Source organism: Panthera pardus, unplaced genomic scaffold, assembly GCF_024362965.1.
Source record: "Panthera pardus isolate Hobbes unplaced genomic scaffold, ASM2436296v1 HiC_scaffold_8, whole genome shotgun sequence".
NCBI lineage: Eukaryota > Metazoa > Chordata > Mammalia > Carnivora > Felidae > Panthera > Panthera pardus.
This window is the reverse complement of record NW_026527013.1, coordinates 150,417,953-150,435,103: the sequence shown is the minus strand read 5'-3', so window position 1 is coordinate 150,435,103 and position 17,151 is coordinate 150,417,953. Positions and strand designations below refer to the sequence as shown.

The following is a 17,151-nucleotide window of genomic DNA, read 5'->3' as shown; positions in this document are numbered from 1 at the left end:
ATGGGATGATGACAAAGGAAGAGTCCAGTGGGGTCAAGAGGGGGTTTTAAGACGGAAGATGTTTAAATGCTGATAGGCATGTCCAGGTGAGAGGAAAATTAAAGTTTTGGGAGAGAGGTGATGATTGATAGAGTGATATCACTGAGAAAACAAGAAAGGATGGGCTCCAGAGCAGAGGGCAGAGAAATTGATCATAGCCAAGAGGATAAACACACCCTTCCATTTAGCAGGAAAGGGAAGGAAGGAAGGAAGGAAGGAAGGAAGGAAGGAAGGAAGGAAGGAAGGAAGGATTGAAGGGGGGGAATGGGGGAAGGAAAGAAGGAAGGAGGGAAGGAGGAAAGGAGGGAGGGAGGTGGGGAGGGAGAGATGGAGGGAGGGAGGGACGGAAGGAAGGGAGGGAGGAAGGAAGGGGGGAAGGATTGAAGGGGGAATGGGGGAAGGAAAGAAGGAAGGAGGGAAGGAGGAAGGGAGAGAAAGCAGGGAGGGAGGTGGGGAGGGAGAGATGGAGGGAGGGAGGAAGGGAAGGAAGAAAGGAAGGAAGGAAGGAAGGAAGAAAGGAAGGAGAGAGGGAAGGAAAGAGGGAAGGAAGGAAGGAGGGAAGGAAGGTAGGAAGGGAGGGAGGGAGGAAGGAAAGGGGGAAGGATTGAAGGGGGAATGGGGGAAGGAAAGAAGGAAGGAGGGAAGGAGGAAGGGAGGGAAAGGAGCGAGGGAGGTGGGGAGAGAGAGATGGAGGGAAGGAGGGAAGGAAGGAAGGAAGGAAGGAAGGAAGGAAGGAAGGAAGGAGAGAGGGAAGGAAGGAGGGAAGGAAAGAAGGAAGGAGGGAAGGAAGGAAAGGAAGGGAGGAAGGAAGGGGGGAAGGATTGAAGGGGGAATGAGGGAAGGAAAGAAGGGAGGAAAGGAGGAAGGGAGGGAAAGGAGTGAGGGAGGTGGGGAGGGAGAGAGGGGGGAAGGAAGGAAGGAAGGAAGGAAGGAAGGAAGGAAAGAAGGAAGGAAGGAGGGAAGGAAGGTAGGAAGGGAGGGAGGGAGGAAGGAAAGGGGGAAGGATTGAAGGGGGAATGGGGGAAGGAAAGAAGGAAGGAGGGAAGGAGGAAGGGAGGGAAAGGAGCGAGGGAGGTGGGGAGGGAGAGATGGAGGGAAGGAAGGAAGGAAGGAAGCAGAGAGGGAAGGAAGGAGGGAAGGAAAGAAGGAAGGAAGGAGGGAAGGAAGGAAAGGAAGGAGGGAAGGAAGGAAGGAAGGAAGGAAGGAAGGAAGGAAGGAAGAGGGGAAGGATTGAAGGGGTAATGGGGGAAGGAAAGAAGGGAGGAAAGGAGGAAGGGAGGGAAAGGAGTGAGGGAGGTGGGGAGGGAGAGATGGAGGGAAGGGAGGAAGAAAGGAAGGAAGGAAGGAAGGAAGGAAGGAAGGAAGGAAACAGAGGGAAGGAAGGAGGGAAGGAAAGGAAGGAAGAGAGGGAGGAAGGAAGGATTGAAGGGGAATGGGGGAAGTAAAGAAGGAAGGAGGAAAGGAGGGAAAGGAGGGGGGAGGTGGGGAGGGAGAGATGGAGGGAGGGAGGGAAGGAAGGAAACAAGGAAGGGAGGGAGGGAGGAAGGAAAGGAGGGAGGGAGGGAGGTGGGGAGGGAGAGATGGAGGGAGGGAGGGAAGGAAGGAAGGAAGGAAGGAAGGAAGGAAGGAAGGAAGGAAGGAAGGAAGGGAGGGAAAGGAGTGAGGGAGGTGGGGAGGGAGAGATGGAGGGAAGGAAGGAAGGAAGGAAGGAAGGAAGGAAGGAAACAGAGGGAAGGAAAGGAAGGAAGGAAGAGAGGGAGGAAGGAAGGATTGAAGGGGAATGGGGGAAGTAAAGAAGGAAGGAGGAAAGGAGGGAAAGGAGGGGGGAGATGGGGAGGGAGAGATGGAGGGAGGGAGGGAAGGAAGGAAACAAGGAAGGAAGGGAGGGAGGAAGGAAGGAAAGGAGGGAGGGAGGGAGGTGGGGAGGGAGAGATGGAGGGAGGGAGGGAGGGAAGGAAGGAAGGAAGGAAGGAAGGAAGGAAGGAAGGAAGGGAGGGAGGGAGGAAGGGAGGGAGGGAGGGAGGAGTCGGGGGGGGCGGGGGAGATGGCCAATGAAAGTTAAGACCAAAGTCTCTGGGACGTGAACTTCACGGAGTCGTCACCCCATATTATTCTGTCCAAGCTCTGAGTTTCTGCTCTTCAATTTCTGGTTCACTCTGTGGTTGGGCCGATTCATATTCCCTCAGTCTGCTTCCTGGCTTGTGTCACGGTACATTTAGTCATAACATTGGCTTACTTGGACAGCAGGAATTCTGTGAAAGGAAGGTGGACTCCCCGGATCCCCGCTGGTCTGCAGATGCCACCGTGCTATTTTTCTTGCCACTGGCGAACAGACCACCCCCAGAGTGCATCCTGGCTGTGTTTAAAAAATCTACAAATCGGTTGTTACATTCAGTACATACAGGCACACTTTCTAAAGGCTGTAGATGGTATTAGGCCCTAACATTTATCCACAAAAGTCTATTTAATCTATTCGAAAAATCCATTCCTTTTCCTGGGTCCAGGAGCAGGGCCTAGGCTTCTACGTACAGAGAACAGATGATGCAAGACTTCATGCCTGTTGGCCCAGCGCAGCCCAGAGTGATCACTCAGTGATTTACATGCCCTCTGGTGTCCTTCTAGCTCCCAAAGCCCTTCTCTCCACTGATGGTGACTGATAGTCACTGACAGTGACTGACAGTGACTCTGGCCCTTAGGGAGGGCACGAGCTGTCACAACTTCCCAAGAGGCACACCGATGGTAAAGGTAAGTCCACGACCAGGCCACAGTGCAAAACAACAGCGTTGTTTCTCTGTGATGGCAGAGAAGATTAAACACTCTTGCGTCCTGTGCTTCCATTGTATTTTCTCTCTGGGGGATTCTTCTCTCGGTCGTTCTCTTTTTCCATGCAGTGTCTAGTGTGAAGAGAGGGGCACAGTCTCCTCCCAGCTTAGAGGAGTTCTGTGCCCAGTCCCGACTAGAAGAGCCCAAGGGCAAAGGAATGCAGGTGTTGTCTAGGCTATAGTCGTGGCTCACATGTGGCTCCCCAGGAAACGACACCTGGGCTGGGGCCACCGCCCTGCCTGGCGATGAATGGAGAGTCCTCCGGGTAACCTCCCTGAGACGCTAAGACACCAGTGCATGTTGATCAAAGATTTAGAGATTCTAAGTCATGGTTCTCCTATGGGCACAGTCAACACCGGGGACCCTCCTGATGCTCTAGAGTCCAAACTTCTCCAGAATTGCATCCCCTAGTCAAAGCTCATATTGCTTCAGTGACTTTATTACCCAAAGTATACCAGACTGTCCTTTGCATTCTCTGTTGTCCTGAAAAACAGATGAGTAAACATATAAGAAGAATCTTTACATAAATTAAGAGCAAAGAGCTCCCGAGTGGCTCTCCTGAGCGCAAAGTATATAGGTTTCAGTGAAATCAATTTTGGGTGTTTAGGTGCCTTTTTTAAGTTTCCTTCATAATTCTTGGGACCAGTAGAGTTGCAACTGTCAAAGACGTGAGTTCTAGGTAACGTGTTACCTTATTGTTACCGTCATCTCTGCCGTTAGCTCTGATGCATGTCTTCTTAAGGAGCATTTCGCTTATTACCCCCAGACACCACACGGGAACCCACCCTTTTCTAATCACTGACCTGGTTTCTTCCCCTCCAGCCAGTACCCAGCTGCAGAGGTGGTCAACTTCGGCACCTGGTTCCTCTTCAGCTTCCCCATCTCCCTCATCATGCTGGTGGTCAGCTGGTTCTGGATGCACTGGCTGTTCCTGGGCTGCAAGTGAGTCCCAGGGCCCTGCCCAGCAAGGCACCGAGGCTCTCCCGTCCATCCAAAGTCATGGTGGGCGCCGTGGAGAGCACTCCGCGGGGAGCCACCAATAACCCTGGAGGACACGTGAGGAGAACGCACCGTACTAGATGGGGAGTCAGGCGTCACCTGGTCTAGACCCTCTAAACATACACGGACTCTGCACTTCACTATGAGCTCCACGGTGGAATGTTCTTAATTCCAACTAGCTGGTTAAAGGAACTGCCTGATTTAGAACAAGTGTGAATGGCGGGTGGTTAATGTAGTTTCATTTCATTCAAAGCATACGGAGTGATTTGAACTAATTTCTAAAGAAACGTGACTCCAAGTAGAAGTCTCTTTAGGCTTTGTTTTATACACGTGACTGATTTATACTTAGTCGTTGTGTGAAATATGCTCATATTTCTCAGAACCACAAGTTAGCTATTCCTCCTGCAATATAATTTCTAACATTAATCGGCTTAGGAAGCCTTTTCTTCATAACCATAAGTTGACCAGCCTCGAACACATAAAGGGAAGATACACATGATGTTTTGATATTGGTCCATGGGACCCAAGACTCCCATTGCTCAGGGAATGTTCTCTGAGCAGACTTTAAAAAAAAAAAATTTTTTTTAATGTTTATTTTTGAGAGAGAGAGAGAGAGAGAGAGAGCGCAAACAGGGGAGGGGCTGAGGGAGACACAGAATCTGAAGCAGGCTCCAGGCTCTGAGCTGTCAGCACAGAGCCCTACGTGGGGCTTGAACTCACAAATCGCGAGATCATGACCTGAGCTGAAGTCGGATGCTCAACCGACTGAGCCACCCAGCCACCCCCAGACTTTTTTTTTTTTTAATAACACAGAGGCTACTATGACATCAATGACAGCTGCATACTTCTATACCTCCAGCACGTAGAAAACAGCCCCATGTAAATACACTTTCCCAAGTCTGTAAGACATGACTTCACACCCATACACCAGAGATATACCCAGATAAAGATGCCCAAAAGCCTATGGGAGAGGCTGATGAGAGGCTGTGAAACCTGGCAGAAAAAAAAGTTGTAGGGTATCGGGTGCCTGGCTCAATCGGTTAAGCATCTGACTTGGTACCAGGTCACGATCTCATGGTTCATGAGTTTGAGCCCCACATCGGGCTCTGCGCTGACAGCGCTGAGCCTGCTTTGGATTCTCTGTCTCATTCTTTTGCTCATTCTTCCTCCTCAGTTTTAGAGAGACCTGCTCTCTGAGCAAGAAGAAGAAGACCAAAAGGGAAGCGTTGTCAGAGAAGAGGATCCAAGAGGAATATGAAAAGCTGGGAGCCATTAGGTAAAAATCAGCCATTCACCTTCTCTCCCCCCAGGAAAGCATGGCAGGTAAAGTGAGCACATAAGCAGCCTTGTTCTCGACAGTCCCTTGAGCTGGGGGAGTTTTCCGCAACTATGAATCCAGGCATTTAGAACTGCTACTTAATGCCCAAGTCCAGCTGGCCCAGACTCCAGGTGGCCCCCCTTCCCGTTTACCATATTCGAAGTCCAAGGTATAGCCGTGGTGTGGGTGTGGATGTCATACGTGGGGTGGCCGGGGAAAGATGTGCCAGTCAGTACAGTCACACTCTTGGGGACAGGCCCAATTCCCCGTAAAGTCAGCCCCCTCACACTGCTCTGAATGGGCCACCGCTGGTCCACGGACACTCCTAGGGAGCTGGGGCGGGTGGGGGGGGGGGATCGGGCATCATCAGATACAGACTTGAAGACACCCCCATCCTCAGCAATTTCCATCAGCTTTCCCCAGTGACCTCGTGTCCCATCTGGGGCCGTTTCTCCTTTGATGGCAATTGGCAGGTACAGTTTGGGCAAAAGGATCCCGGCATAAGCAGTATTTTTAAATGTTTTAATTTATAAAAGGAATACATGTTCATTGTAGAACATTTAGGACATAAGGAAAACATAAAGAAAAAACTAAAGTCGACTTTTAGTTATTCAGTATTAACTGTCAACAACTGTTAACATAATGCACTCTTCCTTATATGCTTGTTTTGTGCAAAATTATATGTATTTTTGCTAAAATTCAATCCAAACTAAACACAGTATTATATCTTGCCTCCCGCCCCCCCCGCCCCCCACTTAGGATTAGGCTGTTGTTATATTCCCAGGCCATTAACTCTGCTATGCAAACACGATCATTAAATGTATCTCATTTGAGCCTACAGTTATACCAAAATGTACCTGATGTCATGGACTATCGCTGAGTATGTAGGTTGTTTCCATTTTCAGTGTTGAATTCTTAAATAGGTAACATAGCACTGGCATTTCTGGTTATTTCCTTGCATGAAAGGAAGGACCGAGTTGAAGGCTCCAGATAGACATCAGCACATTCCCTCAAAAAGGTTGTCACAGCTCCTGCCCTCACCAGCAGCGTTCGGGGGCCTCTTCCACCGCATTCTCCTTGGCGGCCGTATTGTGTTTTGTCTTATTTTCCTTTTAATGTGTGTTTATTTATTTTGAGAGAGAGGAAGAGCGAGAGCAGGGTTGGGGCAGAGAGAGAGAGGAAGGGAGAGAATCCCAAGCAGGCTCCGCGCTGTCTCGCGAACCGTGAGATCATGACCTGAGCCGAAACCGAGAGTCAGACGCTTAACCGCGTGAGCCACCGGGCGCCCCGTGGACCTCGTGTTGTTGTACAACCGCATCCCGCTGTGCCACCCTATATCTCCTCCCGCCTCACCTCGAGGACCCGCGGTTAACGCCATGTGTTCTGGCACCTTCTCAGCCCGCTTCACACTTCCCGGCAGCCGCTCAGCACCGTGGGCTGGTGGCTCTGAGCCCCGAACGCAGGAGCGCCTGCAGCGAAGTGAAAAACATGCAGACTTCGCGGTTCCTGGAGCAGCTCTTTCTGTTGTATTTCGTAGCTACCCTGAAATGGTAACCGGATTTTTCTTCATCCTGATGACCGTGCTGTGGTTTACCCGGGAGCCTGGCTTTGTTCCTGGCTGGGATTCTTTCTTTGAAAAGTAAGTGATGTTGTCTCCTCCTTAAGGAGACACCACCACCCCACCCCCGCCCACATACACACACAGAGTCTTCAGGCAGGTCCCACCTGTGTCCCTCCTCCATTCTTAAGGGCAGTGCTTTTCTGTTCCCTGGAAAGTCCCCTCTTTTAAGGGAAGCCAGAGTGTGGCGTCAGGAAGAAAATGGCCACGTGGCCTCTGTGTGTCGCGTTGGGATGTGGTGCTGCCCCTTACCAGTCGTGTGACCTTGGTCTTGTTACTGGAGCTGCCTCACAGGCGGCTCTGAGGGTTCAAGATCAGCTGTGAGAGTATTGGCTGAGGCCTTGGCAGGGAGAGGCAGGCAGAGGCCCCCGTGCCACCCCGGCAGGACCTCGGAGGGCTGGGGCCACCGTTCTCTCTCAGCACGGCTTCTCCTTTGAGCAAAGACACACGTGGAGGTGTGGCCCTTGCAGGAAAGAGAACTCATCCTTTTCCCTTCCCCTTCACCGAAATCACTCCTGATGTCTCCTTCTCTAGGGCCCGTAGATCCACACTAGACATCCACCTTAGCCACCAGCCTCCAGACATCAGCTGGCTAGTGGGGCAACAGGTGCAGGAGGGAAGGCTGACCGCCCTCCAGCCTGGGTCCCAAAGAGAGGCCCCGCGTTCAGAGGGACTGTTCTGAGACATCGTGCTACCCTCCTCCTCCAGCCCTGCCTGTCTCTTTGCTAGGAAGGGCTACCGCACGGATGCCACAGTCTCCGTTTTCCTCGGCTTCCTCCTTTTCCTGATCCCCGGCAAAGAAGCCTTGCTTTGGGAAGAAGAGTGACGGTGAGAGAAGAAGTTGGGGCTGGCCCTAGTCAATAATACCCAAGTCAGAATTGGGGGAAGGAGATTTACCGGGGCTGTTCTGAGTGCCTCCCCCGTACCCCACGATAGAGGCAGAGCCCTCTCCCAAATCATCGGTTCATCAGTTAGGCCCTTACTCCACGAATCCCACCTATTAGGGTTCATCTGGCTCTACCTCTGTCTACCTGTGATCCAGGGCAGAACCAGGAGCCCTCCCGGGGGACAGAGCCCATCATCACCTGGAAGGACTTCCAGAAGACCATGCCCTGGGAGATTGTCATTCTGGTGGGAGGAGGCTATGCTCTGGCTTCAGGCAGCAAGGTAACTCTTGAATTCTGTTGTCACTGGGCCGAAGAATTTTCAAGCTGCTTTACCTATGGCCATTTCGCTTCTGGGAGGAAGATTCAAAGGCACGGAGGGAGAGGTGAATGGTCACCCAAGGGAACAGTCCAGATGGGAGTGGCCATCCTGTGTCCTGTTCCTGCCCTGAGCTCCTAAGCTAATGCTGCTGGGAACAGAGCTACAGACCAGCTGAGCTATGGGCTCTTGGCACACGGGCACTCACACCTCACTCACCGGCCCACACTGCCACAAGCAAAAGATTTGTTGGATTTCATAGCCATCTCCCTGTGGGCGTGTGACAGTGGTGTTAGGAGATGTGTCTGTAAGGGCCCGGAGACACCCTGCACTGACACACGGAGAACTAGCCCTCAGTCAGTCCTTATGCATATATTGAGCCCCTTGGGAGAATGCACGCTAACGCTCAGGCATATGCTGTAAACGCGCCCTGATTTCCTGACTGGGCAGAACTGGGCTGAGATCTTATAAAGGGGGCCAGTGGGAAAGCGTTAGCCCTTCCTGAAATAGAGAATCAGGTTCACACCGTTTGTCCTTTGACCTTTGCTATATTCATTAACTTGGCTCACTTCTGACTGCCCATTCGTTGAGGGCCAGTGCTATCTGCATCACTAATAATAAGGTCAAAGAATCCTACACTTGGAAGGACCCTTGGAGGACACTGGGTCCCGTCTACCCAATGAGGGAATTCCCTGCACGACACCCCTGGGCTTGAACACCACCAGTGACCGGGTATTCTTGAGCAGGGAACAGAGAATCGTTCTTTACATTCAGCTCAGGTCCTCTGTCTGTCTTCCACTATTGGCTCTGACTCTCTCCTCTGGAGCCCCATCCTAGGTAATAATTATTAAAATAATAAAAAGTTATTAGATCCCCTTAGATCTTTTTTTTTTTTTTTTTTTTTCCTCTCTCAACTAAAAGTCCCTAGTTCCTTCAACCATTCATCAAGAAATAGTGACCCCTTACCACGCTGGTCTCTCTCACCACTCACTACACTTTGACCCTGACCTTATTCAAACGTGGTCCAGAGGCGGTCAGTCTACCGCAGAGTCAAGTAGTCCTATTACTCCAGCCCCAACTCTCACCTCTGATCCAAGCACCATTCTGTATTTTTATGGACGCTTTTACAAGGCCTCAATGGCACTCATGTCAACACTTATGTTGAAATTGCAGCCAATTAAAACCCCCATTCTGGAGGCGCCTGGGTGGCTCAGTGGGTTAAGCATCCGACTCTGGCTCAGGTCATGATCTCACGGCTTGTGAGTTGGAGCCCTGCATCGGGCTGTCAGCGCAGAGCCCGCTTCAGATCCTCTGTCTTTCTCTCTCTCTGCCCCTCTCCCACTCGTGCTTTTTCTCTCCCTCTCTCTCTCTCGAAAATAAACAACACAATTTTAAACCCTCATTCTTTTAACTGTTAGCCACTATTAAACTTCAGGTCTTTCAACCAGTTCTGTATACATGCTGTTGGTATTTCTGATTCCAAGTTCAGAATATCATATTTATCTTTTTTGAATTTCAGTTGTTAGTTTTGGCCCCTGAGTCTAGCCTGGAAAGATTTTTTTTTTTTAAACCTAAATTGTATATGTACTACAGATAGCATAGTTCATATTTCTGTACAATCTAATGACTCTACTAATTTTAGTAATATAATTCAAGTATGACATAGTGATTCCTACCGAGTTTGAAATCATTTTAGTCTTGACATGAGGAAAATCCAATGTAAAATGCATACCAAGGTTTAAAAAGAAGTAAGACTTCCTTTTTGTGCTTTTTTCTTTTTTTTATTTATTATTTTTTTTTTTAATTTTTTTTTTTCAACGTTTTTTATTTATTTTTGGGACAGAGAGAGACAGAGCATGAACAGGGGAGGGGCAGAGAGAGAGGGAGACACAGAATCGGAAACAGGCTCCAGGCTCCAAGCCATCAGCCCAGAGCCTGACGCGGGGCTCGAACCCACGGACTGCGAGATCGTGACCTGGCTGAAGTCAGACGCTTAACCGACTGCGCCACCCAGGCGCCCCTTTGTGCTTTTTTCTAACTTCGCAATCCAATTTATCAATTTATTTTTAAATTTATCAATTTATCCTGTCTTTGTCCAGTGGGCCAGGTTTAATATGCTAGACGAGATAATAATTACAGAGTTCCTATAGGCCTCAAAGCTCTGTACCAACCATGAATTGCTGTAGTCCCCGCATGTTGGATTTGCAGCTCTCGGTCAAGGCTCCCAGGTAAAAGGGCCACAGCAGAGAGAATTCTGAAGGCCTTCGGTCACCAGCTGCCTATGAGCTCGCCTTGGGGTGCTATAGAGATCAAGTAGCCTTTGATGAATTCAGCAAAAGGGAGAAAAAGCCTGCTGACGATGCGGTGAGGCTGTCTTTAACAGCAAAATACGAGTAGGACTTGACCTTGAGGAGTTATAAGATGTCTCACCTTGCTTGCAGCCCTACTCTCCAGTCCTTTAGTGCATCTGCAGTCTCCAGGGTACTCAGGGGACAGCAGAGCACATCAACCACAGGCACATCAACCACAGGACGGAGAGGAGAAGGGAGGGAGGGAGGAGAATGCATATGGCGACCTGGGGTTTTTAGTACAAGGATTCAATGGTGTCCTTCATTTTTTAGGGGAGGGAGGGGATCTTCACCATTGGCAAATGAACAGTTCCCAGCCAAATAAGTTATTCCAAGAGGGAATATTCATTTATTGGAGCGGATCGATGTAAATTTTGCTAATGGAAAAGGTTCAAGAGTGGCAGCATGCCTTTATATCTTGTGTCATGAAAAAGCACTGACGATTGTAGATCCTGATGTCAGCCATGATGAGATTGAACCTGAAACAGGTTGGGACTGTATGACTCGGCTTCTGGGTCACCTTCCCAGGAGGAGGCACCTTCCCACTAAGTGGAGATAGACCCGTAATCCTCTCCTTCATCACTCATGTAAAGCTTCTAGTGTTCAGCCCTGCCCACTGACTCCCCCAAAACCACAGGAAAGGTCATTATCCAAAGATGTTGATAATTTTCACCCTTTCACAGGTGATAAGCGAGCTAGATTTCAAAAGCAAAAGTGAGGATTACACTGGGGAGTCTGTGTAAAAAGCACTGTTGACTGAATACCCAGAGTGAGAATGTCAGAAGCTGGAGAGAGTAATGAGATTGACACTGAGGGGCTAGTCGCCCCCAAAATCTCTAGCCATTATACAATCATAAAGAATTTTCTGGGCTATAAAAACTGTCTAATTAATCATCAAATCAGTAATGCCTCTGGGTCCAGTCCGCCTGAAAATAGGGAGGCAAATTAGATGACTCCTGCTGGTTCCTTCCAGCACCTCACCCCCCCCCCCCCCCACATCCCTGACCTTCTGGAGTCTAAGAATTCCATTGGGAATGGGTGTTTCCTCCTTTCTTCTTATTGTATCACCTGTGTTCCTGCAGAGCTCTGGCCTCTCCACATGGATTGGGCACCAGATGTTGTCTCTGAGTAGCCTCCCACCGTGGGCCATCACCCTGTTGGCATGCATCCTGGTGTCCATTGTCACAGAGTTTGTGAGCAACCCAGCCACCATCACCATCTTCCTGCCTATCCTATGCAGCCTGGTGAGTGGGGCAGGGCTCCCAGGTGTCCAGATGGGCTCCCCCAGGCCCAGGGAGCAGTCCCATGGCTGCCCCTCTCCTCTGGTCATTGCCATGGCCTTCACTGATTGGTGTTCAAGCCATAGTTTGGAGATGACGTCTTTCAAAGAGCCACGGAGAAGTAAATCAATAAATTAATACATTGTAGCAAGGCTTCTAGAAAATCCTTTCCGAAAGACAGGATTAGTTTTGAGGCAGTTCTGAATGGACAAAATAACTTTTAAACCCTAGGATTCCAATTCCTCACCATCATCAAATTTCTTTCTGTCCTAAGACGTAACAGTAGGGCAGGAGGAATAACGACAGAAAACGGAGGCAAAATGCCCCCAGGAGCACATTCAGCTGTAAAGACCAAGACTGCAGCTCTGTCATCACCACCTCCCCCCAATCTCTCTGTCCAGGAGAGTCTGAGAATTGAGGGCAATGCCAGCCTTACCCCACGGTCTCAGAACAGTCTGTTACTGACAGACCAGGGGAGGAGAGCAACTGCCAGATCTTAGCCCGGCTGAGCAGCGCCCAAAGTAACGCCCCAGACACGATGCTGCGTCTGTCCCATCCACGGGCTGCAACCTAGAAAACAAAGGCTCCTCCCCATCCCCCACAAAAGGATATCTTTCAGCTCTTTTTAACCCCAAACTACCCCCGGTCACTCTCTCTGCTCATTGCTCAGATGTCTCCCTCTGTCACCTGTGTGAGCACAGGAGGGCACTTAGTTAAAACCCCTCAACGACGAGGGCAAGACCATGGGTTCAAATCCCATGCAAAGCAAACACCTTACTTAGAAAAAAAACACAAAAAACAACCTTGGTTCTGCGCCCCAAGGATGAAGGACCCCCCCACTCCAATCAAAGCAGCTTATTCATGAGATTTGAGCTCGAAGGATGAATCTCTCAGCTAAGGAGTAAAATTAGACCAGCCCCAAGAAATGAAACATCCCATCCAGGAGGGAACTTAAGGCCCATGTTTCCATGGGGAGAGAGGGAGCAGATTGAGCCCATTTGGGTTGCCCGGCACTGTATGCCCTTGAGGGTGGTGATTTAACTACCCCCAGCGCGTGGTCTCCAGCCAAGTTAGCCAACAGCAACCCATCATTGAAAGCGTGCCTGCGATGCTGAGCCCAAGAAACGCCAGCATAATCTCGACGCTAACATGTCTGTGAATTCTCTCCTCTCCTAGTCCGAAACGCTGCACATTAATCCACTCTACACCCTGATCCCAGTCACCATGTGCATCTCCTTTGCAGTGATGCTGCCCGTGGGCAATCCCCCCAACGCCATCGTCTTCAGCTATGGGCACTGCCAGATCAAAGATATGGTGAGTCGTGGCCGCCCTCTTCCCGCCAGCCCCGGCAGCCGTGAGGACTTCTCCTGAACTTTATCATTTTGTGGCAGCGCCTGTGGTCTGCCAACACCCAGTGCGGTGTGGTAGAAAGAATGGTGCTGGTAAGAAGGCTTTCGGTTGGTCCACAGGCACCAGGAATAGCAACCACGTTCTCTGCCACCCTACTCTGGGAGACAGTGGGTACACGGACAGACAAAGCTGGGACAGACACGAGACGCAGCCCAGTGGGATGGGGCACGAGTCTTTGCCTCCGTTTCTTCACTGGACCAGCAGGCATGTTCATTCAAAAAGCTGCTGGCTTACTCATGGGAGCCGAGTGGGAGACACCACAGGGGCCCAGGGGAAAGGGAAAGGGATGATGGCGCAGGGAGGGCCTCACCAATTCTTTTTCACTCGAGTCCAAACTCGTTCTCCGCGGCCCTGTAAATATCAAATGGAGGAAAGGAAGCAAGAGCTCCAGGCCAGGAGCAGATATTCAGATCCTTTTCAGCTTTCAACCCGCTCACCTAAGCGCTCTGTAATACTTCGGGGAAGGGAGGTCACCGCCATCCCCCCCCCCCCCCCCGCCCCATCTCTTACTGTGCGACCCTGTCTGCTCAAGAGAGTTGAGCTCGACCCCAACTCTCTTGTCCCCCCAGCTAACTCTCCCGGGTGCCCCCACCACTCACCCCATCCCCCCGCACCTTCTACCCTGGAATCGAGGGATCAGAGACAGCGCCTTTCAAAGGCACCAGGTGACAAGAAGTGAGCTAGTCCTGGGTGCTGACTCGAGACTTCAATTTCCTCATCTTCTAAAGGTGGGGGTGCCAACCAAATGTTCTACGTGGTTCCTTCTAAAGGATCAGCCCCTTTAGAACCTGCCCCCTCTGCTAGGAGACGGGGGCGGCCCTCCACGCCCAAAGCCCAGGGGGCAAGGCTGATTAATACGTCCAGGGCCCTGCCCACAAAGCAGGGAGCCAACGCATCTAGTCACTTGCCTGGAACCATCTCCTCACAGCTTTCCCAACTTAACGCCAGCCCTCCTTACTGTACATTCTTCCATCTGGCCCTGGCTCGGCCATCCATCTTGCCCCACACACCCCCTCGGCCTGTGAGGCTCAGTTCCATGGCGGAAACGGGAGGGCTGAGTCGTGGAGGCGACATCCCCTCAGCGGAAAGAAGCAAAGCTAGCTCGCCCGCGTCACTCTCCCGCCGAAGGGCTGAGCAGAGGCAGCCGACCTGGTTCTCCACGTGAACCCCACGTACACAACCTTCCGTAGGCCGTTCCTTTGGGAAGGAAAACACGGTTAACAGTGGCAAAGGCTTTGTAGAACCTGGCCTCTCCTACAGGTCCCCCTACGTATCAGCACGTTAAAGGTTCCGAGAAGTTCCTGCCTTAATGCACTTCCCTATCACGCGGGCCCCCTGCTTGGCGTGAGTCTTAAACGGAGACCTGGTGTTCCAAGCACACACGTGCCAGGCCTCCATTTGGGAGTGACGGCACTGCAGGTAGAGACAGTTCTAGTGGCCTCTCCCATCCTGCCACACTCCCAAGACACCCTTCGAGGCAACACTACGGATCCCAGGCAGCGACTGCGACAGACTAGCGCCAACCCTTGGGCGGGGGGCACAGAGGAGCACCCGGGGTCTGTGCTGCTGCCCGCTCAGTGACTTGGGTGGGCTTGGTTTGTGTCCTACAGGTGAAAGCTGGCCTGGGGGTCAATGTCATTGGCCTGGTGATCGTGATGGTGGCCATCAACACATGGGGAGTTAGCCTCTTCCACTTGGACACTTTTCCAGCCTGGGCTAAGGTCAGTAACCTCACTGATCAGGCCTGACACGAGCGGGCACACAGCCCAGCCAGAGGAGCTACGAGCGCCGAACAGAATCTGACCAAGAAAGCCGCCAGGAGCACACAACCCCCACCAGAAGATTCCACAGCCTGCCACCCCAGGTGACGAGCAGGAAGCCTCCGATGCTGGGACGTTAGTGCCTTCTTCCCCGCCCTCCTTCCTCAGCACTGTAGTTCAGGAAAACCTAGCACCGTTCTCATGTCCTGTATCTTGGGCTCTCCAGGTCTTTCTGAGGACAGGAAGAGCAGAAAGGCTGACTCAGTCGCCCCTCAGAGGCTAACTAAGCCTCACAAACTAGCCTCACTGGCTTCGATGTTATTCTTAATACCTTAACCCCTTTTTAGGAGTTGGAGGAGAAATCAAATCATCCCACCTGTGTAGTCACATCTCCTCTTTCGGAGGAAAATCTTCCCCCGGAACTTTCTCCTCAGCGTTTCTATCCTAAGTTCTCACCACAAAAAGGCGATCTTGGCAAGTCCTCTTTGTGGCGATCAGTACTCTTTTCTCACTACTCTGATTCCCTTCTAAGCATCTCCCTTCAATGGCTTCTCTTTACCCTTGGCACCAAATTCCCATAAAGAAATAGTGTCCCCCTTTAGAAAGAGGCTTGTACTGTTCTCTTTGCCCAAGGAAAAAGAAGTAGAGACAGAAGACACACGGAAATCAGTACAGGTATCCCCGGCTTTTCAAAAGTTCTGGTTACGCCACTTTGCTTTTACAAAAGACCTACATGAGTACCTGTTTTGGCTAACCGGAGGAAATCTGAAGAGGATTTTTGGATTTCCGAGAAGAGTCCAAGTAGTGTTCAGTGGTTTTGCGGCGAGCCCTTCGAGGGGCAGTGTGCAACCTGAGCAACTGGAGTGGTGCCACTGGGCCGCCTCCCGGGGAACTGCACCCAGCGTCTCTGCACGGAGCCGCCGGAGCTGCGAGCTGCACCTGCGAGCGTCTGTGCTGTATGCCCATTTACTTTGCACACCCGTCAGCAAGAAGTTCCTAAGGTATCAGGGAAGCCTAAGAGAGGTTATTGCGGAGGTCTGGAAACGCTCAAACGTCTTTGCATATAAATGAATGGCAAGTGCCTCTTCGCTTTATGTCATTTTGGCTTACGGAAGGTTTCATAGGAATTCTCTACTTTTGGAGAGTGGGGGGGCACCTGTCTCTCTCTTCGCTTTCCACTAATCATCAGTACCACTGCATTGGGTGAGTTGGGAGGGAGAAAAAACTTCCCTACCTGTCTTATTAAAAAGGCCAAAACTGTCATTAAGACCACAGTGCTATTAGCGATATCTGACTGGCTTTCTTTTGGATGTAATGAGTAGTTTGTTCCTGAGAAAGCAAGTACGGAAGGCCTCACACACCAGCCACTTCCTACAGGGAGCCCCTCGAGGGGAGAGACATCTTCTGTCTCTTCAAGTCCCCCGCAACTCATACGATATAGTAAACTAACTACCTAATAAATGTTTCCTGTGAGAAAAAATCACTTTGGAAATCAAGGCCTCCTTCCTCTTGAAAACCAGGCCATTTTCTCCACGACAGATATTCCTGCTCGATGACTGGATACAGCTCCCAATCCCCCTGGCTTGGAGACATTACATAGTTCTGATTTCTACCACCAGTTACTTGCTAAGTAGGTCTTACTGGAAAAGGTACACCCTGGAGCTGCTACATTGTTTTACTTGATTTTAAGTTATTACTGACAGCATGGCCGGTTTCCCCACAACAATAACTTATCAGTGAAGTCGCTCTCTTAGTTTATCAAGGGTCTGTGAATTATTAAGATTGCTTTTGTGCCGGTCAGCACTCGCGTGCTCTGACCACAACGAAACTGACAGGATTTAACCGCGGATATTACTGCTTCTTCTGCATCAATGAGCTTAGGCCACATTATGTGACTAGTGATGAAAATAAAGACCTCCTGAGCCCAAATAAAATCCCAGTGTAATATACGCTATGGCTGCTTTGATGGAATCTGCATAGTTCTCTTGCTATGAAATGTTCAGAAGAGGCAGGGTGTTAGCGTATCGTCATGGCTGCCAAAGTGTCAAATGTCAATTACAGAACTTGGACCCCAAGCCTCTAGGTCAGACAGTGAGAAAAAGGTGCAAATAATAAGATTCCAGGAGTATAAACAAGTAAAAAGAGAAAGAAGCGTTGACTTAGAATTAAGCTGACCTGAATCACTGGCCACCATTGAGCGTTTGAGAACCGCACTCACTCCTAAAGGGAAAGCAGTGCAGCTCCCCACGGCAGATGCTGCTGGAAGCTTCCAGGAGCCAGTGCACTCGACTGGCCAATTGAGAAACAGCATTTATTTCAGTCCGGTCTACTGACCGTTCTGAAAAGCAGCACT

The 17,151-nt window shown here is 50.6% G+C and overlaps 1 protein-coding gene across 1 annotated transcript in view; it reads left to right on the top strand.

Annotated features, from left to right (window-relative positions):
- The window catches only part of SLC13A4 (solute carrier family 13 member 4), a 45,847-nt gene extending 29,566 nt beyond the window's left edge, over positions 1-16,281 (top strand). Inside the window, 9 exon segments of the mRNA XM_019452856.2 lie at positions 3,685-3,804; positions 5,036-5,137; positions 6,717-6,818; positions 7,527-7,587; positions 7,589-7,625; positions 7,840-7,964; positions 11,431-11,592; positions 12,805-12,942; positions 14,649-16,281. Of these exon segments, the coding sequence (XP_019308401.2) occupies positions 3,685-3,804; positions 5,036-5,137; positions 6,717-6,818; positions 7,527-7,587; positions 7,589-7,625; positions 7,840-7,964; positions 11,431-11,592; positions 12,805-12,942; positions 14,649-14,786 (985 nt within the window). The 3' untranslated portion in view covers positions 14,787-16,281.
- Positions 16,282-17,151: the final 870 nt, after the last annotated feature.